A 27,874-nucleotide genomic window follows, 5' to 3' on the forward strand; every position below is an offset into this window, starting at 1 on the left:
GTAATTTTGCCTTGGAAAGCAATAGCACAGCAAAGGGAAATATATGCCTGACTCTGAAACTAACTAGGCTGTGTCTCCTCCACGTTTTTCCCAAGAAACCTGTGGCATTTGCATCACATTGTATGCTGGTTGTCCAGGCTGATTCATTTCACTTTTAATTTGTATGCTACCTTTCTATATAACTATACACAAGCTGAAGAAAAAACAAAATAGACCACAAACGTAATAACAATCTGATCCAATACAAAAAAAAAAAAAGTCACAAGTTGTCAAGGCTTCAGGAAATCCTATCCCTCACACAGTGGGATACCAAGAAGCAGAAAAACACGAAGTTCTTACCAAGTGTCAAGCTTGGATATTCCTCCCCTCCCTTTGGTAACTTCACAGATAATTAATGAGCAGTTGATAGATTTATAGTCCTGTTATTACAGCTTCATGTTGCAATCACAAATACACAGCTCTCTGCAAGGAGGGCAGCTGGCCAGTCTAATCCTCATTCTAACTTCTGCAGAAAGAAAGGAGCCAACGGGGAGTTCCTCCCTCCCTCTGCCTCCTTTGTTCTCTGATACGTTCAGACCTCTGAGTCCAGGGAGAGGGGGTCCCCCCCATACTCTCTATTGACATCTCTTCTAGCTGTCCCCTCCTTTGTGGTTCCCCCATCATTATCTTGTAGCTGGGTAACTCCCCTCTAAGGTGTTCAGCTTCTGTGTCTGCCTCCTTATCTGCTTCTGAAAAGGCTGGAGGCGGGGCAGGGCAGGGCAGGGGGGTATTCTGAGAGAGGCTGATCTGCCTGCAACTGCACTCCCCAGTCTTCAGATCCAGACATTTCCCTGACACCAAGTAGTTTATTCAATATTCAAAGAGAGAGAGAAACGAAGGAATGCGGTCTCTTAGATAATGGCGTTGCTCCAAGTAAAGTTCGTATCCCCGTGATGGGGTGAGCTCCTGTTGCTTGGTCCCTGCTCCTGCCAGCCCAGCAGTTCAAAAGCACGAAGTGCAAGTAGATAAATAGGTACTGCTCCAGCGAGATGGTAAACGGCATTTCCGTGTGCTGTTCTAGTTCACCAGAAGTGGATTAGTTACGCTGGCCACATGACCCGGAAGCTGTACTCCGGCTCCCTCGGCCAATAAAGTGAGATGAGCACCACAACCCCAGAGTCTCCTAGGGCAGGAGGGTGGGGCAAGGCAGGTGGAAAAAGTCATTGCCAGATGGACAGCAGAAAGTCTCTCTCCCTTATTCTCTTTTTACTATTTCAAAAGTACAGTGTTTAGAACATATATGAGCTTGACCTAGAGAGCAAAACTAAACTGTGAAGTACTGTATGGGTGACCTTGAGGCTCACTAATTAGTTTGAGTGACTTGGGTGGACACTGGAAATTAAGGTTTGCACAATTCAAATGGATTAAAGGAACTCTTGTCAAACTAGCACAACAAATCCACTTTCTGAGGTTAGAAAAGCGATGAGGAAACACATGGACAAGTGTGAAATGAAGGACTGACTAGTGGGAAGGTCTATAAATACCGCACAAGCAAATCAAGATGAATGCTGATTGTCATGTAACTGCCGCACAAACAGATCAGAACAAATTCTCAATAAAGACCGAATACACTCTAACCTCCACATGAACTTTGTGCAAATCAGGATGAATGCTGAATAAATAGGTCATCTGGAGAAGTCCTAAATCTGTTATCGCATAATCAATGCAGCTGTAAATACTGCTATAACGGTGTTACACAGAACTAGTTGCGAGCCAAAGTATGTATGTGTGTCATTAAGTCGTTAAGCCTACATCAGAATTGGAAGAAGACTGCTGTCTCCCGTATGATTTAGGGGGTGGGGATCACTGCCAAATGGCCAAGATACAGCCCACGTCATCAGTATGGAAGCATTTCTATCACTCTAACAACTTTAATATGTCCTCAGGATTGAGGCCAGTACATTATCCCTGATTGGCTGGGAACATTAGAAAAAGTAATGAATTAGAGAGCAAGCATCCCCAAACTTAGCCCTCCAGATGTTTTGGGACTGCCATTCCCATCATCCCTGACCACTGGTCCTGTTAGCTAGGGTTGATGGGAGTTGTAGTCCCAAAACATCTGGAGGGCTGAGTTTGGGGATGCCTGAGTTAGAGGGACAAAGTGATAAAAGCAACCATACATGTGGGAGCAGGAGCACAGTGGCTACTAATAACCACAGGATAGGATTGAGGGAATTTTCCTCAAGGACCGCCTCTTTCCATATGAATTTACTCATATTCTGAAATTATCTTCTGAGGCCCTTCTTTGTGTGCCTTCTTCGTGAGAGGTCTGGAGGGTGGCAACACAGGAATGGGCCTTTCTGTAGTGGCTCCCGGTCTATGGAATGCTTTCCCCAGGGGAGTTCAGCTGGCGCCTTCATTATACACCTTTAGGCGCCAGGCAAAAAGCTCCTCTTAACCAGGCCTTTGGCTGATTAACATTAAATGCCCTTTTAAAAATGTGATGAGTGGTTATTGGGTTGTTCTTGTTTTAACTTTGTGTTTTCATATTAAGAGTTTATCCAGTGAACTGCCCTGAGGCCTGTGGGTATAGAGTGCTGTACAAATTTAATGAATAATAATAATGATAAATAATATCCAGGAGTGTTTTCCTTTCCCAGAAATGAATACTTTTGTGGCAAAAATCAAAGCAGCTAAGCACAACTGCTGTAAATGCAGACAGTTCAGTATTTATTTCATTTACACCAGTCCATCTACCGGAACAAAAATAGCACTGGTGATGTTTTTAAAAATCAGTGTTTTATTTCAAGTAAAGCTGGCAAGATAAATGTATAAATTAAGGAAAACGATCCTGGATGACTGCTCAAACAAAACCAGGGTAGTGATACTTCCTCCTGAAAAACAAAGCTCAGTAAAATATGCTGAATGCTTGGCAGTACAATCACATACTTTAATTCAGGTATTTGTATTTCTAAAGTGAAAGCTGGGGGGGGGGGAATCTCACATCTGGTAAAATGCAAAGGTATTGTCATATTACTATGACTGATTTTATGTTGAATGATTTTACTGCTACTGGAGGATAGAGATGGCTTGCATGACTAGGATCTCAGTGAAAATGAATGTTCAGATCATGGCATATTTAGAAATTCATACCTTGGATAGCAGGTGGTGCATGCTCTGTGCACTGACAATGCCACTGTTCTCCTTGATAGATGGGCACTGCTAAACCTGAAGCATCACAACTGCAACCCATCTTTTATCTTTGGGTGGAGTTTTAAAAGTGAGCTTAGAGATCACACATGCTTATTGAAGGAAGAACAGAAGGGAATCAGAAGGAATTAGGGTAGAGTGAGCACAGCTTTTCCTTGTAATGGTGTGGACATGACAATCTGACTTCCCACAATATGGTCTTCTTTCATGAGAGCTGGCAGGGGTTAGGAAGTTCAAGGTGTTGTGTAGGTAGGTAGGTAGGTGGATAGATAGATGATAGATAGATAGATAGATAGATAGATAGATAGATAGATAGATAGATAGAGATAGATAGATAGATAGATAGATAGATAGATAGATAGATGATAAATAGATGATAGATAGATAGATAGATAGATAGATGATAGATAGATAGATAGATAGATAGATAGATAGATAGATAGATGATAGATAGATAGATAGATAGATAGATAGATGATAGATAGATAGATAGATAGATAGATAGATAGATAGATGATAGATAGATGATAGATGATAGATAGATAGATGATAGATGATAGATGATGATAGATAGATAGATAGATAGATAGATAGATATAGATAATTTTTGATGATATGCAATGTCCAGACTCTTTATATTGAAAAGAACTTTACGTTCATAAACATAACTGAGAACATACCTACAATCTCACACTGATTCACTAGATAGCACAGGTTTCTCCATATTAACTTTTAGGGATCTTCCTCTGTCTGCTTCACCCCAGACAGACCCAACTGACACTGGTCTCGGCAGCATCCAGAGAAACAGGAAAACGGTTAAAAACAACAGTTACTTGACTAACAGTCACAACAGAATGGAAAACCTCTCTCATGTGATTCACAGTCAGCCAATCACATGAGAGAGCTACTGCAAAAGGGGAGGGGGGACCATGCTAAACATACACAGCAATTCAGCATAAGCAAATATCCCCATTTCAGGAAATCAAACCATTATCCTTAACCCAGGGCCATCAGAGACTGCATACTTTTAATGAGTGGAACAAATCCTTATAACAATCTTGTAAAGTGTATATTTATCCAGTTGAAACACCCATTCAAAAAGCAGGTGGTGGGGTCATTATTTTTGAATGTTCCTCCACGTGGGGTGGGAGGACTGCTTACACCCAAAATATAAATTTTATGGAGTGAGCGCTGGGCTAAAGCTGATCTGGCTGTTGTTGTTTTTCCCACCTAGCCCTTCATGGGATTTTTGATAGAAGTAGTAGTGGTCTGTGTGGTGAGATGGCCTTATGGAGCCACATTCTGAACACCAGCATTCCTGCAACGTACCTGGATGGGGCTGGGATGGAACAGGGTGGTGGCAAGGTCAGGGCTGCACAGAAACACCAACAAAATTAATCCAGTGTTCTTGTCAATGCATCCACACAGCTGCAGTCTGGCTGCTGCCCTCCCTCATGCCAGCCCCACAGCTAAGCTGCAGTGAGGCCAGTCTTGTGAGGGCAACTCCATGACTTCTGCCTACCACATGGGCTGCTACTGGATGTAAACATTAAAGTTAAAAGGATTTTAAATACGCAATCCCCACTTGCATTCTGAATTTGAGCAGTCCAGGAGGAGCTAAACCAATTGGCAATGCTATTGGTTTTAATGAGTGTATCTTGTGTTATGTGCCGCTTAGCATTCTTTCTGACTGTCTCTTAAAAAGCCATATTTAATTTTCTGCAAAGGGGCACTCCAGTCTGGCCCTCCTGTCAAATGCGGTCCATGGAAAGTGGGCCAGTCCTCAATGGTAAACAGAGCAAGCAGTCGGGATAGGAAAAAAGTTGGCTGATGGTGAAACCGTGGAGACTGTGTGTGGTTACAGTCCTGATATGGAATTTGGAAAAAGGGAGTAGATGTTGAAATGTAGCCTTTCAGACCTTTCCCATGGGTAGGATGAGCGTTGCTCCCGGCAGGGAGGAAGGAGTCAATGGACACCGAGGGTTGGTTCAGAGAAAGAGTTTGTTTCTGCTTTCCGGATTAGCAGAAAGGCACTGTGTGATTGGTCACAGCAAGCACACTTAAAGAGTAGAAACATACAGCTTATATTCCCTTTAGGTCCCCTTTCCCCTTCCCCAGGAATCCAGCCTCATGAGTTTGTACACGTAAGTTTGCATTCTTGAGCATGAATAGAAATTGTTTCTGTACTCTTATCTGGCACTCCTGGCGCCATTCCCAGGTTCTGTGCGTCAGTGCGGTCAGGATAGTTACAACTGGTAAGATAAGTTAGATGTGCCATCCTGTCTCTACTTGGAACTGACAAGGCCATCTATTATGCCTTCATGGACTGATAAAGCAGAAGGCTTTGTTTATTCAGCTGGTTTGTGTTATACAGCTCAATCTAATGCATTTTAGCTAATGGATCCTCAAAGAAAGAATTTGGGAAGTTTGGGACCTAGTTGGGGTGACTACACAGTCAGGTTTGGGTAACCTGTCCCTTCACAAATAAGACTGTTGTATGGACAGGTGGATTCCCTCAAACCCTGGGCGGCCCCTGTGTGGAATAACGGCTCAAGACAACGTGCTATGGGATTAAAATTGGCCACAACTTTATTATGTTTCAGATGTGAGTAGACCTTGGCTTAGGCATTGGGCATTTATCCCTCCCAGTTCTCCTCCAGGGATCTGGGGAACATCAGGGTTATCCAGAGTGTGGAGGGGGGGATGGGCTGGGCCTGGAGAACATATGTTCAAGCAGAGAGAGCCCGCCCTCATTACGTTGCCGTCGCAGGGGAGAGCAATGACAACCTCTAGGCGTACGGCCAAAGCCTCCCCTCAGAACAACCCCTTTAACGGGGCACCCTGGGATCGCCACAGCAAAGAGAAGGGGGTGTGGGTCACTGCTACATGCCCACCCCCATTTAGGGAAGATAGACTAAAGGATTCTGCCCAAGGCCTGATACTGCCAAAGTTGTGACATTTTGCTACGGGAAAGGCAAACCTGCCAATACAGGAGAATTCCTTTCCGGCCCTTCAACAGCGACCTTGACGTAGCAGACCTGTGTACCTGTGGAGAAAAGGTTAACCTACAAAAGAAGTCTTAATTGAGGGTGGGTAGGGTGGGAGAAGATCTGGAGCCAACTGATGATTCCCAGGTGAGATCCTCCCCCTATTGTGTAGGCAGGGTGGTCCCTCTCCCCACCTGGCCTGATCACCTTGGCAATGCCTCCTCAGGTGGGATTGGGCAACTGGCTGAGGTAGGCGGAGACCTCCAGGTATCCCACCTGGGGAAGGTGAAGCCAGGCCTGTGCTAATGGTGCTGCATAGGGTCCAGGGGGCTGTGCGCAACCATGCAAAGAGTGCCCCCCATTTAATGTGGGGATTGGTCATTGTGTGCTCTGCTGGTTTTGGGTGGCACCTTGCACAAGGGTTGTCACTTACTGCAGAAATAAGGAAAGCTTTTCAGCCTGAAGTTCACATTTCCTCACTGAGGAGGGGGAGGACATTCAAATGGTGGACAGGGATAGACCAGAAAGTGGGTGGAGACTGAGTTTACTATCTGAGAATGGTCATTTAATGCTCACATGGAGGTGACACCTGCACTGCAGGGAGTTGGACTAGATGATCCTCAGAGTATTTTCCAGCACTACAATTCTATTATTATAAAGCAGTTTACTTTTCAACCACACAAATGTCAGGGGTTCTAGGCATGCAGTGTGTTATCCAGGCAAGCAGGAGTTGGGTCGTTCAAGAACATACACCGGTCAGGCAAAAGGAGTTGAGGATGGTGCAGAACAAAGTCAGTGAGGTCTGGGAAAAGGGGAGGCCTGGGAAGGGTACTTGAAGAGGGTTGGATAAAGTGGCTTGGATGGCTGAATTTGAATCCCCAACCCCCAGCCGGATCCGCTCACCACAATTTTTACTGTGAACATTCCAATCTGTAAATCGCACCCACTCATTACAATTCTACAGAAATGGGTCTCGGATTGAAAGCAAAACATTTGACTAATTCTGCCTGCCCAAGGCTTTGAATTTGTGGCGCTCAAACAGCAGCTTCCACTGTCAAATGACAAAGCCACTTTCCAAATTGAGGGGGAATTTTGAAAACCCTCAGGTACACCTGAAGTAGCTCTTTGGATCCTGACCTAGATTTCATTTTAGGTTTTTAACTTAGCAAAAGCAAGTTGATAGCTTCCCACTTCCCAGAAGGCAATAGGTTGCAGAAATACTGTTGTGGGGCGGGAGCGTTATATGTGTTACAATTGCCATCATATTGTTTAAATGCTGCTGCCTTATCTTCTATATCCTTTTGTGTCCTTTATCAATTTGTTCGAGCTGCTTTGCATGTGTGACCAAAATCTTAGTTTTGTAATTTTTCCCTGCAACAGTGAGGCAAAAGATAACTATTGCTGACCTCAATTGCAGACAAGATTTGTAGAGACTTATTCCTATGTGCTGAAAGATTTGGTCTGTAATAACAATGCATATATTTATAGAGTGTTTCTTTCTTTTCCCCATTTCTTTTTTTAAAAAAACATCCCTGAAGCTGCACACTGACCAAGATATGGGAGATGGAAATTTAAAATACATATTAACAGGAGAAGGGGCTGGCAGTCTATTTGTTATAGATGAAAATACAGGAGATATTCATGCAGCAAAAAAGCTGGACAGAGAAGAAAAGTCCCTATATGTGCTACGTGCCAAGGCTATAGACCGAAAGACTGGAAGACAAGTGGAGCCTGAATCGGAATTTATCATTAAAATCCATGATATCAATGACAATGAACCTAAATTTACCAAGGACATTTACACGGCCAGTGTTCCTGAGAAGTCCAGCGTTGGTAAGTATAATTTATTATCATATTTAAAAATATTTTTTTAAAAAAGATAGAAGGTTAAACCACTTCACAACAATACTCTAGAGCTTATTTGTGGCTTTTAAGTAGTCATAAAAGCATCTGTAAATATCAGTTCACCAGCTCCTGTCTGCCATCAATATCTGTCTTTTTCCACCCCATAGGTTACCATATGGCTTCCATGAAGCTAGCAACAGTCAAATGGAAACTTCTAATATGCTGTGTGATCATAACTATTATTGCCATCCAGTAATGAACCACTGAAAACAATGCTTAACAGGCTCATCTGTGTGCATGATCAGCAATGGCAATTTGTTTGACACCTTTGTACTTTTGCATTCAAAGTTGTGGAATGACAAATTGTTGATTTTTCCCGTCCTTCTAGGTAAAAGAATTGGAAATAATCTAACCTCTTGCATAATCTAGACTCATGTAGCAATTTGTTGTCCTTCTTGAGGACAGTGTGTGAGATGTGTGTCTCAAATGGTGGTAGCAATATAAGACTGTGCACTCATTCTGTCTGGAAACATAAACACGCTGGGCTTGTAGAATTCATTACTTCCAAGAAACAGTGTGCACCAAGAGGCTCATGAACTCATTCCCCTCCATATGATTTTCAGTGATATCACACAAATTCCCTTCTCTCTTCCATGGTTTGCTCTATCCATGGTGTTGTGTTACGTCCACATTGGTATTATGCATTGATAACAGTAGGCAGCTACATTTCCCTTCTAACTGTACTTTGCAACCATGGTTCTAAGTGAGTTGGCAAACGATGGTTAGAAAGGTGATCTTCATTACAGTTAACCATGGCTACCAACCAACACGTGTGCAAGAGTATATGATGGTTAACGGCAGACTATGGAAGGGAAAGGAGGTATTCACACAGGTCAGTGGGGAGGGGGGAGTAAATGGAGGGAGTACACAATACATTGCCAGAATGTGTCAATTGGAGAGGATTAGTCCCTTGTCATGGTCAGATCACTTCGTGTTGAGATTTATGCTTTCAGCTCCTTTTGCCCTCTATAAGGATGGTCTGAGGCTGATGGATCCAATGGGTTTCCAGATGGCTCTGGGGGATATTTTGGTTGATATGACTGGAGCTCCTGTGGAAGCCCTATCCAACCTCTGGAACATCCCAATAGCTCAGATTGTTAACATGAGCACCTCTGAGTGCCCCCACTTGCACTCCACTGGGAATGTGTGTCTGATGTTACCGCAGATGAATCTCAAGGGGCATGCCTTGGCCTCGGCCCAGTATACCTAAAGGAGCGTCTCCACCACCGTTGTTCAGCCCAGGCGCTAAAGTCCAGCTCTGAGGGCCTTCTGGCAGTTCCCTCACTGTGAGAAGTGGGAACCAGACAGAGGGCCTTTTCGGTAGTGGTGCCCGCCCTGTGGAACTCCCTCCCACCAGATGTCAAAGAAATAGACAACTATACGTGTGTGTGTGTGTGTGTGTGTGTGTGTGTGTGTGTTTAGAGGAGACATGGGCAGGGGTAGAATGGAGAAGATCAAGGGGAGGGGAATCAAAGCCCCAGCGGGGGGCAAAGCCAGCTGCAGAAACTCCCATGTTGTGCGGCACATGCTGATTAAACACGTTCAATGGTGTTTAGGAGGGGGAACAGCATGAATGAATAGGGGAGGCAAAGAGGGAAAGGAACACAGTCACCACTCCTCACCTGCTTCAGTGCACAGGTTGAGGAGAATTAACAGGGACACATTTCACCTGCCTCTATCCCGACAGAGGTCATCATTCAGGGTGACCAAAGCTGTTTCTGTGCCAAAACCAGGCCTAAACCCAGATTGAAATGAAACCAGAAAATCAGTTTCCTCAAGAGTGCGTGGATCTGGTTTGTGACCAGCCACTCAAGAACCTTGCCAAAGAAGTGCAGATTGGCGAGTGGCCAGGAGTCACTTAGATTTTCCAAATCCAGGGAGGGTTTCTTGAGCAACAGTTTTACCAGTGCATCCTTCATGCTGGAAGGGAGCAGCCCTTCTTGCAAGCAGGCATTAATCAGTTCCCTAGCCCAGCCAGCTATCCCCTCCTTACTAGTTTTTAGCAGCAAAGAGGGGTCTAGAGCACAAGTTGTGACCCTCACTGATCCAAGCACCTTGTCTACACCCTTGAGTCCTACTAACTGAAACACATTCAACACAACAAGACTATACAGTGCTCTGAATTCTTCTTCTTCTTCTTCTTCTTCTTCTTCTTCTTCTTCTTCTTCTTCTTCTTCTTCTTACCCTGCCCATCTGGCTGGGTTTCACCAGCCACTCTGGGTGGCTCCCAACAGAAATAATAATAATAATAATAATAATAATAATAATAATAATAATAATAATAAGTGATAAAACATCAGACATTAAAAACTTCCCTAAACAGGGCTGCCTTCAGATATCTTCTAAAAGTCAGATGGTTGTTTATTTACTTGACATCTGATGGGAGGGCGTTCCACAGGATGGGCATTGCTACCGATAAATATTTGAATAGTTGGGTCTCAAGCCCTGAATTATATTGTTAATGGTCAAGGTTCTACACCCTACCTGGCATAGGTTCATACTGGTGATTTTTTTGGTATTGTACTGTAGAGGCAGCATAGCCATGTATGAAAAGTATAGAGAAAAGCCAACCTCATAAGCATTTCATAAGCAATAGAAATGAGAAGCAAATATGGTACAGGTACCATTAGGCATGCAATTTTCAAGTAAATGTATAGGGTCATTTTTTTCCCCTCTTGGGTTTGACAGTTAGTCTACAGATGCATGAAGGCCTTGGTGCTTTACTTTATATTCACTTGCTAAGTACTGAAGTACTAAGTGGTCTGTGGACTTCAGCATCAGATCAATGAACACAAGGTGCAGCTGCTGTATAGTGTGACATTAACTAGCATGGGGTGGTTCGATCATTAGGCAGATAGGCTTAAAGCTACTCTATCTCCTTGCAGAGGATGCAATCCTATGTTAGAAGTGAGTAGTTGCAAAGTAGCTATCTGACATTTTCGAGTAAGATCCATGTGTATAACTCCTACTATTTCCATAAATGATATTTTACTAGAAGCTTATGTGAATTGCTGAAACAGGCATACAACCTGAAAGGTAAATACAAATATATGTATATATAGCCATTTTTAGGACATTTTCCTGTTTGCTTTGAGCCTTAATTCAAATCTCCGAATAGTTATTCTAAAATTCAATTTACATTGCTAGACATCATGTGAGAGGAGTTTTTCAAAACTAAAATTAATCAAGAGTAACTCTATGAGTCCACTATGAGTCAAGCTCGGCTCTCTGCCTTAGCCATCTTGTCAACTGAAAACAAAGTAGCGAAAGGAATTGATTTTGATGATGTGATTTCAAAATTTGCAGAGAACAAAGTTAGGGGGAAAAGGTTTTAAGTGCTTATGCACTTAAATAAACCAAAAAATAACACTTGCAACTGTAAGTATCTTATTTTCCCTTCTTTTAATAATTTAAATGTGTGGGTGGGGGGGGGGTGACAAGAAATTTTCCGCACCGGGTACCACCTGACCTTGCTATGCCACTGCTGACAGGGCTGGGTGTCTGAAGTGTTACCACAGCCATGGAGGAACTACTCACAGGAAGACAATTTTGTACACCACCCTAATCTCTGAGCATTGTGAGATTCAAGGGGTTCCAGGTGTTTACCCAGGATTTGGTTTCCTTGGAATGGGGGACAGCAGAGACTGTGGTGTCTTTATGATATATGGTTTATTTACACATATATACAACCTGAGCCTAAGATGAAGCGGCTCAGAGCATTAACACTCCAGAAAGTCTTGCTTCTCCCATAGTCACAGCCTTGGAATCAAGCAAAAATCAAGCATGGCTCTCTCCATAGGAGCCATCTCCTAGGGATCGATGGGTCTTTGGGCACCCCAATAAAATATTAGAGGGGGTTGAGCCACCGCCCCCAAGTTGATGGGCAATGTCATTCAAATGGCTTGTGTGCACTTATGTGGGGTGGGGATTACCTGCCCCTCCCCCCATATTTTATTCAGGTTGGCACCCCAGACTCTCTCCCAACATCTACCTGCTTCTACCATGTTCTCAACTTGCAAGCACTCTGTCTTTCTCCCCACCAGCCAGGTAAGGGACGAGGTCCACCCATTTGCCCTTTGGCACAAAACAACCCACTTTGTTATATTAACAACCATACTTAGGGTCATTAACTCACCAAGAAACTTGCTTGAATAGTTCAACAGTAGAATCCTCCACTAGATTTTAACCCATCAATTCTTCCCATCAATTAACAGATTATCATTTGCATTTTATCTCCCATAATTTTAACATCAAAACTAAGAGAGTTGCCACAGCTGACTAGTTTAAGCTGAGAGTGACCTTTAAATCAACACTAAAAAGTGTTTTTATCATACTTGTGCCCTGCAATTATTTGACAGATCCATTTTCCTACCAATTTTTATTGGAGTATTCCCCCCCCATCAACTATAATTCTCTAATCTCTGGACAAAAAGAAGAAGAAGAAACATTACAGGCTCAAAGTCCACACCTCAGCACTTTTCACGCATACCTAATGCTGACGCTGCAGTACAGTACAAGAGATGTGTTCTGCACAGTTAGAGATGTCCTTCAGATAAGACATTAAGTCAAGGTCCCTTCCCTTCAGCTCTGATATGGCTGCATAGGACAAAATGAAAAATCCCAGTGGCATTCTGTGAAATATGTCAAGAATTGGAGAAACTGCCATGAGAGGAATTCCCTTTCTGAATGTAACAGTTTCTAAAGTTAAAGTCTTTATGCATCTAGTGAGAATTAAATGGTGCAGTTCCCCAGCTAATCAATGGACAAATATGTGCAAATGTTTTCATATGGACACTCGTCAGTCTCAAGAGACAATGGAGGGCACCTCTGGGAGTGAAGTCCAACTGCTGGAGAATCACAGTACTTGTGGCAGCTGCAGAGACCAGTAACTCATAACTGCTGCATCCTGCATCATTTTTGCTGCATAGCAGGACTGAAGTGACCTCTCAAGGGGGAAAGCCTAGGTAGTGTGTATGGAGGTCCTGAGCTGCCCGAATTACAAGACCTGTCTCTTGGTCTCACTGATGGGGTCCAAAGGAAAACAGTACAAGCTTGGCTGCAGGAGTTGCTGAAAGGAGGCTCACAAGACACCATCCAATTGTCTTGGGGACTTTACTCCAGAGTTGTGTAGTGTTTGCTCTTTAGCCTTTCTTATCCTGAAGATGTCCTTATGGGCGTAGGAAGCGGGGCGGAGGGGGCAGGCCGCTCCGGGTGCCACTCTGGGAGGGGTGACAAGATGGCCCCTGCCTCCGCCCAGCTGCAGAGCAGCCAAGGGCACGTGCAGTTCGTATGGGCACCACTCATGCGGCATCCATATGGACAGCTGCTCTCGTGCGCCGTCCATATGGGCTGCCTCTCACATGGCGACTGTATGGACTGCTGCACGTGTGTGACCCGTATGGGATGTCGCGGCAGCCCATGCAGATTGTGCATATGCGGCAGCCCGTATGGCTGCTGCACATGTGCAGTCCGTATGGGATGCTGCTTGCATGGCAACATGTACGGTCGCCTTGCATGCGGCAGCCCGTATGTCCGCCGCATGCAAGCGGCAGCCCGTACTGCTGCCACATGCAAGCGGCAGCCTGTACAAACTGCACATGTGTGCCATCCTGTATGGTCACCGCACATGCACACTCCGTACGGGATGCTACTTGTGCAGCAGCCCGTACGGAGTGCGTATGTGTGGCATTCCGTATGGAGTGTGCACACATGCACAGTCCTTCCAGGCTGTGCCGCCCCGGGTGCCAGGGAGGGTTCCTCCACTGCTGGATGTCCTGCAAAGTAGAAGTTATGGGTTCTTGGGGTTTATTCCCAACACCATTCTCACAAATGAGTATAGCCTCAAGGCAACAGAGGTTTATGATCAGAGTTTTCCTTTTCCTACATGGGCTTCCTTCCCATGTTGATGAGCTCTCTCTGCCCTCATGTTAGGAAAATAATGTTATATCACAGCAATTCTCAGGTGCTGGGAAATTCTTTCTACTGTACTTTGGTTTGTCTGCTAAGGAACCTGCACACATTGCTATGAACATTCTGGATGGTATTTTTGGAGTGCAAACTCAGATCACGCAAGTGACTGGCTCAATATTTGTTGTTGTGTGAGAGCACAACTTACAGTACATACAATGGTTTCCTTCTGCTGAACACAACAGGGGAAGATGAAGAATGGCAAGTGGATGAAATTATGAGAAAGCATATTTTCCTTCTCTTTGTGACTGAATAGCATAGTAAAAAGTCAGGGAATGAAGAAAGTAATCAATCAAGACTGGATACATTTTCCTTTTCTTTGCTGGCATTCCTATTTCCCGCTAGCAGTTTAAATTGTAACACTTCATTGCAAGATTCTTCAGATTTCTAATTAAAAGCTAAAGGCTGCATTTCATCTGGTTGAGTATATTTCATAAGAGCTCAGCATTTTATAACTTGAATTTATTCTATAAACACCTGTTCTGTTAGCTGAATTTTGTGATGCAGCTCTGCACCAAAACAATGTTTACCAAAAAAGCATATATTAGGGGAAAGTGTGCACAAAGACTTATATATTAGTGAAAACAATACATAGAAATGCATTATGTTAGCAATAAAATTCTTGCAAAAAATGTGCATGTCAAAACTGAACACAACAATGTGTTTTTTAGGAGAAATCCACACCAAAATTGCTGGTTAGTTTTTAGGAGGGTTTGTTTTTTTCCTAATGTAGATTGCTTCAGAAATCCAGAAAACTGAATTTAACATTAGAGAAATGAGAAACCAAAACTGGCAGATCCTTCCTGCATGAGACCATTGAGACTAAGGAGGAAGGGGTTACAGTGACACCTCTTTGGACTGGTTTTAAGAAGGCAGGGATGTGGGGACTTCTTACTGAGGTTAGTGGTGCTATGTCACATTCACCCAAATGGGCCAGCCTCCCCTGCCATAATGACTAGTAGTTGTGGGTAGCTCAACCCATATACAGTGAATATTGGGACCTAGAACCTTTATCAAAGGTATCATGAGCAGAAAATGTAGTCATTTGGGGCTTCAGAAGAAGGCAGAGAGCATGGTCTTCATATCTAACTATTATTTGGCCTTCAGCTACATCATTTTAATAGGCTTTCATGGAAATGTTGTACCTTTCAATTTTTGTTGGGGCAAGGGGGGGATATAGAAAACAAAGAAATATATGTTATTACTAGGGGATGAGTCACTGTTCGCTTCACTCATCAAACTCACCCACCCCATTCCTTTACACCTTGACAAAACCTTCTCTCCCCTTAAAGGTAAAGGTAAAGGTACCCCTGCCCGTACGGGCCAGTCTTGACAGACTCTGGGGTTGTGCGCCCATCTCACTCAAGAGGCCAGGGGCCAGCGCTGTCCGGAGACACTTCCGGGTCACGTGGCCAGCGTGACATCGCTGCTCTGGCGAGCCAGAGCCGCACATGGAAATGCCGTTTACCTTCCCGCTGGTAAGCGGTCCCTATTTATCTACTTGCACCCGGGGGTGCTTTCGAACTGCTAGGTTGGCAGGCACTGGGACCGAGCAGCGGGAGCGCACCCCGCCGCAGGGATTCGAACCGCCGACCTTTCGATCGGCAAGTCCTAGGCACTGAGGCTTTAACCCACAGCGCCACCTGCGTCCTCTCCCCTTAGACGTTGTCAAAACTCTCTTTTGTGGATTGGGCCACCTGACCACTTGCTTACTTCTTTGGCAGCCACACAAACTGCAGCTTGATGACATCTTAAGGAAAGTACATATTAGGACAGGCTTTCTCAACCTCGGCCCTCCAGATGTTTTGAGGTTACAATTCTCATCATCCCTGACCACTGGTCCTGCTAGCTAGGGATCATGGGAGTTGTAGGCCAAAACATCTGGAGGGCTGAGGCTGAGGAAGCATGTATTAGAAGATACACATAAATGACATTAAGGTAAAGGGACCCCTGACCATTAGGTCCAGTCTTGGCAGACTCTGGGTTGCGGCACTCATCTCACTCTACTGGTCGATGGAGCCGGCGTACAGCTTCCGGGTCATGTGGCCAGCATGACCAGTCTGCTACTGGTGAACCAGAGCAGCGCATGGAAATGCCGTTTACGTTCCCACCGGAGTGGTACCTATTTATCTACTTGCACTTTGACGTGCTTTCAAACTGCTAGGTTGGCAGGAGCAGGGACCGAGGAGTGGGAGCTCACCCCATCGCGAGGATTCAAACCACCGACCTTCTGATCGGCAAGTCCTAGGCTCTGTGGTTTAACCCACAGCGCCACCCACATCCCTATAGAAACGACATTACTCATGTTTAAAAAGTATCATTATATATGTCCTTCATGAAGTCTGTAAATCAGGACAAAGTAGCATGGAAAGTTTCTAGAAATTTCCTTCCATCCCTTACCTGGTAGCTAACTTTATGCATTCAACATTGAAAATGTCAGAAATAGTCTCTAACTTGTGAAAAAAATATAGGCATATCAAATGAGAGCTGTTTTGAAAGTAGAATGCAAAGACAATCTGTATTATGCAGACCCACTTCAGAAGCACAAAATATTTACAAAGTATGCAAATAGGGCTTCGGCATAGTCAGACAATGTGCTTCAGCATTTTTTCTAAGGCGACATAAATTATTGTGAAGTCTCTTTCACACACGTAGAACGCGCAGGCAAAGAGTCTTTGAAAGTGGCTTCCAAAACTTCAAGGAGATAAAGGACACCAGAAATAAAGTAATCAGGGCTTGGGAATGAAGGACCACATTCTGACACTCAAAGAAAAGGACAATAAAATCTGCACACGATGGAGCATCTCATTCTTCAATGTTGGGGCAATCTATATTTGTCCAGTACACATAAAATGAGTTGAGTTAGCACATGAGATCAATTTGTCAGCTGCTCAACAATTTGGAAAGCGGGGAGCAGCAATCTCTCGTTGACAAAAGTCTTACTGCTACACATGTATTTTGCTGCAGCTGTATGGTTTGAGCTGCACCCAAATGTTTATACAGTCATACCTCGGGTAACAGATGCTTCCGGTTGTGTTTTTTTCAGGTTATGGACCCGCCGAAACCCAGAAGTATCAGAACAGGTTACTTCTGGGTTTCGGAGGTCGTGCATGCGCAGAAGCGCTTAAACATGCTTTGCGCATGCGCAGAAGTGCCGGATCGCAACCCGCATGTGCGCAGACGCACTGCTGCGGGTTGCGAATGCTGCGGGTTGCGAACCTGCATCCCACACGGATCACGTTCACAACCCGAGCATCCACTGTAATGTCATGAACCAAGTGTGACATGTGGAGTGGGGAGACCTGAATTTGATGCACCACACATCTAGCTCACTGCATGGCCAAGGACACAACAGGCTCTCAGTCACACCTACTTCATAGGTTCAATGTTATGAGGACAAGATAGCATAAATCCATACCGTACATCGCCCCAAGCTCTTCATGGGAAAGGCAGCATGCACATCTAAGATATTAATTGCATAGGAAGAGCCCTGGTGGGTCAGCTTAAAGACCTATCAAGTCCTGCATTCTACAGTGGCTGCCCATATGCTGAAGAGAAGCCCACAAGCTGGACTTGAGGGCAACAGTCCTTTCCTACTCTTCTTTCTCAGCAACTGTTATTCAGAGGCATGGCCCCAGTGATCATCTTGGCATTATAAAGTCTTTTGGGCCTGCTCCATAAGGAAACAAGAGCACACCCTAATCAAAAAGCCCACAATCTCAATTGCAGCCACTAGTGCTTATTACCCCAGCAGGAAATGGCATCTGAGACTGGACTAATGCTACTCAGAAAAGCAAAGGAGTTGCAAGCCCTCGAAGATTTTGCAAGTGTAAATAGACAAAGATGCACTTGTGTGCTTACAACCCATTTAGTCTCACAACAAGGACTGCTGCCTTTACACTTTGCTCTCCCATTTTGCATCACATAATGCTCTTCTCCCCTGCTTTATGCTACATTTGTTTAGTCTTCAACAGCTTGTCCTTGAGCGAAGCAGGGTCTGTTAGTAAACTGGCACTTTTGTAGAAAAAAGAGGTTTAATAAAGTGCTTAACATTCACATGGATATGGTTATATTTGTTACAGAATAGCTGCAATGCACACAAATGTAGTAACTTACTTCCTGGACAAATGGCTATGGGCTGGAGGAAACAGTGCACTTGAATATGCAGTGTACATGTAGGGATGAGGGTGGTGCTGTGGTCTAAACCACTGAGCCTCTTGGGCTTGCTGACCGGAAGGTCAGCAGTTCAAATCCACTCCATGGGGTGAGCTCCCATTGCTCTGTCCCAGCTTCTGCCAACCTAGCAGTTTGAAAGCATACCAGTGCAAGTAGATAAATAGGTACTGCTGTGGTAGGAAGGTAAATGGCATTTCTGTGTGCTCTGGCTTCCACCAATGTGTCCTATTGCGCTAGAAGTGGTTTAGTCATGCTGGCCACATGACCAGGAAAGCTGACTGTGGACAAACACTGGCTCCCTCGGCCTGAAGCGAGATGAGCACCACACCCCATAGTCGCCTTTTACTAGACTTAACCACCCAGGCATTATTTATTTATTTTTCAAAAATACATGAATGCGCATTTACAACATGGGTGTGGAACTTCTGGCCCTCCCTATATTGTTGGACTACATCTCCCATCATCCATGACTATTGGGTCATGTTGGCTGGGGGTGGAGGAGAGTTGGAATACAATAACATCTGGACCATAGGTTTCCTACACCTGATTTATATGCTGGTAGAGAATTGGGGGGCATTGGGACAGAAATCTAAAGAATTGAATCCTGTTGGTTTGGAATAAATGGGGTTAAATCCTAAATGAGTCTGGATACAATCTATACAGCCATACAAAACAAACTTGCCTTCAAACACATAGAAAAGTTACTTAACATGGTTAATCCAAAAAAATCTGAACTGTTTCTAAATCCCTGCCTGGTAAACAGGGGACAATTGGAACAGACAAGATTTTTTTTGTTGGGTGTGAGTAATATAGCTACTGGGAACATAGGAACTTACTAATGCATTAAGATATGTAAGTAAACATGTGGAAAAATAGTTAAAAGCAACACAATTTCTTCTATGCATAGGATACCAGTTTGAGAGGTTTTGCTAAATTGTTCATAGTTGGCAATTTCTGAACAAACAAATAATAAAAATTCTCCAAAGTTTATTTGAAAACTGCAACAAGCTTTCACTGGATGATTCCACACAGCAACAAAAAGGTGGCAGAAGGCATGCATTTCTGGGAACATGATGACTGGGGGGAAGCAAATGGCCACATTTCAAGGTTATGGCTCCTCATTTCTGGAAAACCTTGAACATGGGTGTCAAGCCAGGATTAATAGTTATAGTGTGAATATGTATTCAGGAAATAGATAGGAACAGCCTTGCCCTGGCTTTCAAACTACAGATAGAAAAATAATTACCTCATCCTCTGTCGGATTTTCAAAATGGTAGCATGAATCTCCTTTCCTTGTCCCCTTGTCCCCTCAAAATGGTGATGAGATGCTCTTGTCCAGTTTCATACCACCACACTTATAATAAAACACACACACACAAACTTCCTCACACACATATTAGCCATAGTCACAAATATCCAATGCAGGTCAGCCCACTGAACTGAACACCATATTCTCATGAGTGGGATGGGTGGGATGGGGAGGCAGTGAGCATTAAACAGAAAATATAAATTCTCAAAATGTACAAGAATAAGCCTCAAATTGGTTATGCTTCAGACTTCGGGTTTTCTGTTGAACCTACAGTCCTTTATTCTGCTGTCCAGAAACTGAGAGCCATAAAATATCTTAAGCATGAAAGCAGCCAGATGTTTCCGCCATGACTTCCTTGATAAATTACTGGGAGAAAAATCTTCCCCATTTGGAAATAATATCTTAATTTGACTGCAGTCACGACTATTTGCAACACTCATAGTAATGCTTTATCAACGAGCAAGCAGGAGTCCCCTTCACTGACTAAACACACCTCTAAATCAAATGCAATCCACAGCAAGGGCATTTCAGAGTAATAATAGCCCCATGTTGTACTCACGTCACCATGTCAGATCCAATTTTATACAGAGAGCACAAAGCACTGGAAGACTGAAAATATCTGCGCCTCTGTGTGTTGTGCTGTCTTTGTTACAGGCGCAGATTGAGCAATAATGAGCAACGGCTCTTCACGAACGAAACAGGCAAAAGTGAGAGGGGCCTCAGAGGAGATGGCGTCCTCAAAACTGACAGGTTAAGAAGGAAGATGCCGAACTCAGAACTCACTCTCTTTTTTTGGGGGGGGGGAGTGTGTGTCATACTCTAAATTGTGTTCATGAAAGTTCAGACACCCACATATCCAGCTGAAGAAAATGCAGACCCAAAGCAATTAAAATAAGAATACTGCTGGAAACTTTGCAAGTCTGAGGACTGGACGTGCATAGGATTTTCCTGTAAGTGCTTGAGGCATTTTGTTTCGGAAGGAAAAGGGTGACTGGAACCGCCATTGTAGAGGTTAATAACATTACTGTGTGGAAAGAATGAAGTGTTTATCTCTCATGACACCCCGTGGAAGCTGCAGTTGCTCTTCAATTAGACAGTACACCATACATTTTAAAGCATTTTCTTGCACTTTCACAGTTACCACCTGCCCCATCCCCTGAATCATGGGGCAATTCCCAACACCCTTAACAAACTACAGTTCCCAGCATTCTTTAGGGGAAGCCATGACTGTTGAAGTTGCATAATAGTGCTTTAAGTGTATGGTGTGAGCCAGGGGCGACAACCACCCCACCCCATTGAAGAGGTCTGGTGTCACGTGGCACGTCCGGCCCCCACCTGGGGCATGAGCACTCCCATAGGCGGTGGGGAGAAGGGGGCACTGAGTGTGATCTTTGCCCTCCTTGTGTCCCACCCAGCTTTGGCCCCCTCCATATTTTGGGGCAGGGGGCTGAGCCCCCCCAAGTGCTTGCCCCAAGTGCTTGCCCAGCGGTGTCAGGGGAAGGGGGCACAGAGAGTGATCTTCACCCTCCCTGTATTGCCCCTGCCCGGCATGTGACCGTCTCAATATTGGGGGCTCAGTCTGCCCACAAATATTGAGGAGGCCCAAGCCCCTCCTGCCCCCTATAATTGCTGCCCCTGGTTTGAGCAGAGACCTTTCACTTCATTTTGAGGTGAAACCAGAGATACAAGGAAATAATAAGACCAACCCATCTCTTGGTCTTGGAACGAAAGCAGCCCATGTAAACCAATGATGACATCCAGGATTTTAGCATAGCTGTGATCTGGAAGCAATGTATCTTCCAACACACACACACCCAATCCACAAAAAGCAACCCCCAAGACTTCATTGCCTTTCTAACTTGTCTTATTTTTGTGAATTTTTATTTTATTTTTAAAAAGCTATTTAAAGATACTTAAAATGGCCCCATCAATATCAACACTATCATCTTTCTTTGTCCCCTATTTTGAGGAAGGGAGACTTGTGGCTGTGAGTGAATAACTGACATCAGAAATCTGCAGTGAATTACTCTGCTACTATGGCAGGCTATAAGGGGGGCTGAGGTTGGTTTCTGCAAGAAAATACATCGTGTTATGGTAAATTTCATTCCGAAACCTCCCTCACACCCTTTCTCAGTTCAAATCTGGGGCTCCTTCATATGCAGAAGGCTTGCACTCCATTTACATGCATGTAGGTGCCGTGCACATTTATATCTTTTCAAAGCAACCCCTCCCTGCAAAAACCCACCCTCTCTTATCCATTTGAAATAAGACCCAATTTATAAAGCAGTATGAATTCATGTCTTTACTGCTAACTTTGGTTTTGAAGGAGAGGTGTGCTACACAGCCCTATCAGAACTCAGCTAAAATCCTGGATTTCTTCATTAATTTCTATAGGCACTCCTGCTTCAGGGGAGGAAAAAAACCCTCAGCAGCTCAGTGGGTGAAGTTGAGCCTTGTGGGTGAGTCTCTATTAAGCCTATGGGTGGGACTGTGGAACTTTATGTCCCTGCTCAGTCAAGCCTTAGTAATTACAATCAATATTACTGCTCTTGAGAAATGACATACACTCCAACATTTCTCTGATGAAAATAGGGACGTCCAGTGCTATTTTTCTAGAAAAAAAAAGAAGTTCACCATGAACACCTCCGTCATTCTCTTAGAATGGCAATGGCGCCCACCTAAGTGGTGAGTACTGGCTGAAAAAAAAAGCCATGGGGACATCTTATTCCATACCCTCCAACATTTCTCCGATGAAAGTAGGGACGACCTAAGGAAAAGCAGGACATTCCAGGATTAAATCAGAAACCGGGGCGGCTTATGTAAATCCAGGCCTGCCCCTGAAAATTAGAGACAATTGGAGGATCTGATATTACTGTGATTTAATTATTCTGTCGATGCTATTAGTCACCTGAATTTCATTTGCGGAGGAAAGGTGGGGGTATATAACTTGATTGAATAATATTAGAATGAAGTTCATTGGTGTGATTGCCAAGCTAAGGCCCAGCTCAAAGATAGGCTGACACTTTCGTTGGCTTTTGTCACTTTTCTCCCCCTTTCCCTTCTCCTCCCCTAGACCTCTTATTATTCTATATTCTCTTTTTCTCTCACACCTGATTTCTTAAAATTTCCTCAGTTGCATGCTGTGCTGAGTGTATGTGATCTCTTGTCATACCAGTTTTTCTATTCAGTGATGTTTTAATGATTTGTTTAAATCCCTCTCTTCAGGGCGAGATCAGTGTTTCCTTTCCAACTGACTCTACTGACTAACTTGCAGCCTCTTGATTGTTTCCTTGGTAATTTTTTGAATCTGCAGCATTAACTAGCATCCTTTTGGCTGCTTTTGGGCAGGACAAGGTAGGGCCTACAGGCCTCTGGTGTCACAAAGGTGTCCTTAGAAGACCTGAAACAACATGATTCTGGTTTATTTCGGTTAGCCCAGACTGATGTCCAGCAGGAGCCAAGTACTAAATTCTATCTAATTATCTCACTTCTGATGAGTAAAATAATACCTTTTAAATTGTGTTTTTATGTATCCTACCTGTGCTCCGAGGTGCTCGAAGCAGCTGGCATGGGGTTTCACCCTATTTCATCCCCACAGGTAGGTGATTGGACTAAAGCACTCAGTGGATTTTGCTACGTAGCAGGAATTTGTACCTGGGTCTTCCCAGTCGAGTGCTATGCCCAATATACATAACCTCATTTCATATTGTGGATTTTCACCACCCCATTGTTGTTCTTTTGCTCCTTATTTCAGGTACTTCTGTTATCCAAGTGACCGCTACAGATGCTGATGATGCTAACTATGGCAACAGTGCCAAAGTTGTTTACAGCATCCTTCAGGGCCAGCCGTACTTCGCAGTGGATCCAGAAACAGGTGAGAATGTCTATTGACTTGGCTTCCTTTTATTTACGCCAGCTCTGCTTTATTCTAATTATCTGGAGTTGTTGTCAGTCCTTTTAGTATTTCTTTCTTATATTTTCACCCATTTTTCTTTTGTTTTTTCAAAGGTTTTTCATTGATATATTCATATACAGTGGTACCTCTGGATGCGAACGGGATCCGTTCCAGAGCCCCGTTCGCATCCTGAAGCAAATGCAGCCCGCGTCTGCATGTGCGTGGGTCGCGATTCACCACTTCCCCGCATGTACGTGACATAATTTTGAGCATCTGCGCATGCACGAGCGGCAAAACCTGGAAGTAACGCGTTCTGTTCACCGCGGGGCGCAACCCGAAAACGCTCAACCCAAAGCTACTTCAACCCGAGACATGACTGTACTATTCATGTTCATCTGTTATTTGGTTGGAGCAGTTACTGCTGACTCCACCTTTTTGGGGGTGGGCAGAGGGGTCCTTGGGAAGGCATGCTCTGTGGCCCCTAGTAACCTGGAAGAGGCAGACTGAACAAAAAGAGCAGCACCGGCCTGAGTTTAAGCCCTGGGAGTGGACCAGAGTGGAAACCTCAGCAGTGGGAGCCGATCCCTGGCCTCGCCCCCCTAAGCCACCATGGATTGGCGCAATTCAAACCAGGGCTTGGTGGGAACTCTGCAAGCATCGTGGAAGTCAGGGGAAAGGGCCAACAGCCCAAACAAACATGATATGGCTCCGCGGGAAGTCAGGAGCCATCATGCCAGGTTGCAAGTGCTGCCCACCATTGGACCAGGTAAACGGGCATTCTTTGGTTGGAGAAGTTACTGCTGACTCCATCTTTGCAGGGGCACAGGGGTCCTTGGACAAGACATGGAAGAGACAAGTTGAACAAACAGCAAATTTCCTCATAATGTCTCTTCTTGTGTGTGTCGCACAAAATAACAACAACAATGCTTTATGTTTGGAGGGACATTTGCTGATTTCAAGCCCCCATCAAATGCCCAGTTTGCATCCTCTTCTTTAGCTGGCTCTGTGACAAAGCCATACTGCAGCCACACTGTGAACTATAGAAGGACAGCTGATTCGTAAACCTGGTTGCCTGGCTTCATTTGCATATCATTTACATGAGCGTGGCAAATGCCAAGCCACAGCTGCTGGATGCTGCATCGGCTGTGTGATATTTTGGAATAGCTGATGCAAAATGAGAGCAAGAGGCAGGGAATGGAACCTTCTGAGCCAGCTCAATAAAAAATCATGACCCACTTTCAGAAACCATACAATTTGGGGGGGGGAGAGGAAGGGGGGGGAATGCCCTGTGATTTCTAAATTGCACAGAGCCCAATCAGAGCAGAAATGATGAAATTGATAATGGGTGGAAAGAGTGCATTGAAATGAAGGCAGCTGCATGCTGTTTTCCTACCATCCCAAACCCCACCTTCTCATTCCATCCCGGCTGTTCTAAGAACCATCAAGGTTAGGCAGCCATCTTTTTGGGGGGGATGGGGGACTATTTCCTCTGGTTAGGTCTTCCCATACTGAAAAATGACAAAGTACAGCAAAATGGCTTGAAGAGTGGAAGAGTGAACTGTATTGCTTCAGACTGTAGTTGGTGGGTACTGGTTTGGATTGCTGCCCCTCCCTGGTGTAACAATATGGCATGGCTGTGACCCTAATTTCTGTGTAGGAAAGTAGCACAGCAAGCAAACAAACAAAAGCTTAGCACATCCTTTCCCCTGATGTGTGCATTTCCTATTTACATGCATTTTTTTTTTTTTAAATGTGGTCCCTCCTTAACTACAGTCTGAACTGTTGTTGTTGTTAGTGCTTTTAAAAAAAAAGTTTAGGGGGAACTCTCATTTTCCTGCTCATATTGAAATACTGCCCCTAAGTTGACAACCATATGTCAGGAGTGCTCTGATGGTGTTTTCTGCTTGGCAGGGGGTTGGACTCGGCCCTTGTGGTCTCTTCCAACTCTATGATTCTATGATTCTAAGTGAGGCCAAACTTAGATTCACAAAATGTTTAGGGGTATGTGTACCCCTTCATCCCCCCAGAAAAAAAGCACTGATTATTATTATCCCTCCACCATATTCAGCTGCATGTATAGCTTCAGTCCCTGCCATGATTTTGGAGAGGGCTGCAAACTCCTGTTCATTGCAGCCTTTCATCCTAAATGGAAAAATAACCACCAGTCAAAGTTGTTGTTGTTTTCAGAAAGCTTTCATTATGACAGATGTAACCATTTTTGTTCCCCCCCCCCCCAGAAGGATAATTACATTGATTTAGTGCCAATTTAAAAACACTGAGTAATGGGAGCTTCTTGCTTCCCTCTTTTCTTGCTGTGACATTAAACTCGTCATGGACTGAAAGCCTTATTTCAGTGCATACACCTTCAATTTTGTTTATTTACTGTGGATTAACTGGCACAGCATATCTGACACAAATCCATTTTAATACTCTCCTTCGACCTACTCCCACCTTCAATCTCATATTTCCTCCCCCTCTTCTCTTCCCTATAAGGCATCATCAAGACTGCTTTGCCTGATATGAGCCGAGAAAACCGAGAGCAGTACCAAGTGGTCATCCAGGCAAAAGACATGGGCGGCCAGATGGGCGGATTATCAGGAACCACAACAGTGAACATCACGCTGACCGACGTCAATGACAATCCACCTCGATTCCCCCAGAGTATGAACCATTTAATACTTCAGATGTGTTCAAAAAGCCTCTTTAAACTCTGTAGTTCAAGCTTCACCATCTGGGGACGTAAATGCAGATGCACTTCTGATGTTGCAGCTATTTAAGGTCACACAGGAACATACATACATACATACATACATATATAATATTTCCAATGGAAATAAACAATGTTAACTCCCATAATAGTGTTAGGTCTACAAGCAAAAACAAACAAACAAACAAACAAAAGCTAGAGGTGCACAAAGCTTTGCTGCTTGTAGAATTATAATCACCATCATTTTATTATTTATATGCAGCCCATCTGACTGGGTTGCCCCAGCCACTCTGAGGGGCTTCCAACAAAATAATAAAAACACAATAGAAAGTCAACCGTTAAAAACTTCCCTGAACAGGGCTGCCCTCAGATGTCTTCTAAAAGTCAAATAGTTGTTTATCTGTTTGACATATGGTGGGAGGGCGTTCCACAGGGCAGGTGCCACTACCAAGAAGGCCCTCTGCCTAGTTCCTTGTAACCTTGTTTCTCTCAGTGAGGGAACCGCCAAAAGGCCCTCGGCACTGGACCTCAGTGTCCAGGCTGAACGATGGGGGTGGAAACGCTCCTTCAGGTATACTGGGCCAAGGCCATTTAGGGCTTTAAACGTCAGCACCAACACTTTGAACCACTACCAAGAAGGCCCTTTGCCTGGCTCCCTGTAGCTTCACATCTCACAGCGAGGGAATTTCTAGAAAGCCCTTGGAACTGGACCTCAGCATCCGGACTGGACAATGTAGGAGAAGACACTCCTTCAGGTACACAGGGCTTTGAAGAGTCAAGTGATAGCTTTAATCCTGATTCTGCACAGCTCATAAACCATGAAACAGAATGCAGCAACTCCAATATATTTTGACCTGCCAAATGTCCAATAATGTCCAGGACTTTTAGCCACTGACGGGCCACCTTACATGGGCAAAGGGTTGCATTCTGTTTGCTGGGAATCTAACTTGTGCACAATCTAGGTCACATCCCAGAGTCACATAACTAAATAGCCACCACTGTCCTTCTCTGTCCTGCTTCGTTCACAAACTGCACATCACTTGATGGTGGTGCTGTGACAAAGGGGAAGTTGCTGCAACCGGCATGATGTGCCTGATCACTGCAGCACATGCTGCAACACCTGTGCTCATACAAACACATGGATGATGCAAATCACAACAGCTCTCCTATTCGGACACTTATTCTCACAAATGGAGCCACAGACAGTGTTGTTAGGCTGATCGGAAGGTCAGTGGTTCAAATCCGCGCTACGGAGTGAGCTCCCATTGCTCTGTCCCAGCTTCTGCCAACCTAGCAGTTCGAAAGCATGCCAGTGCAAATAGATAAATAGGTACCACTGTGGTGGGAAGGTAAACAGAGTTTCTGTGCACTCTGGTTTCCATCACAGTGTTTAGTCCTGTTGGCCACATGACACGGAAAGCTGTCTGTGGACAAATGCCAGCTCCCTCGGCCTGAAAGCAAGATGAGTGCCGCAACCCCATGGTTGTCTTTGGCTGGACTTAACAGTCCAGGGGTCCTTTACCTTTTACCTTTTGTACCCCACCTTGGTGCTCTTCAAAAGCCACAAAGCCCAACTAAATTAAAACTTTGTAACCTATCGGTCGCTCTCTGCTTTCTACTATTTATCGGTTTTGTTCACTTTTTTATCATGCTTATAAAATATATGTATTCACTTCTCCTCATGACTTAGCTCAGAGGTCTGCTTAAAATGCAAGGGTGTGATAGAGTAATTAATCATA

General features: G+C 44.3%; 1 protein-coding gene across 1 annotated transcript in view; it reads left to right on the forward strand.

Moving 5' to 3' along the window:
• The window catches only part of CDH9 (cadherin 9), an 84,525-nt gene that overhangs the window by 21,213 nt on the left and 35,438 nt on the right, over positions 1-27,874 (forward strand). The window contains exons 2-4 of the mRNA XM_083747252.1: positions 7,715-8,009; positions 23,288-23,407; positions 25,922-26,089. Coding sequence (XP_083603378.1) covers positions 7,715-8,009; positions 23,288-23,407; positions 25,922-26,089 — 583 coding nt within the window. The remainder of the gene's footprint in view (positions 1-7,714; positions 8,010-23,287; positions 23,408-25,921; positions 26,090-27,874) is intronic.

The sequence above is a fragment of the Podarcis gaigeae genome (assembly GCF_964106915.1).
Source record: "Podarcis gaigeae genome assembly, chromosome: 7".
Taxonomy (NCBI): domain Eukaryota; kingdom Metazoa; phylum Chordata; class Lepidosauria; order Squamata; family Lacertidae; genus Podarcis; species Podarcis gaigeae.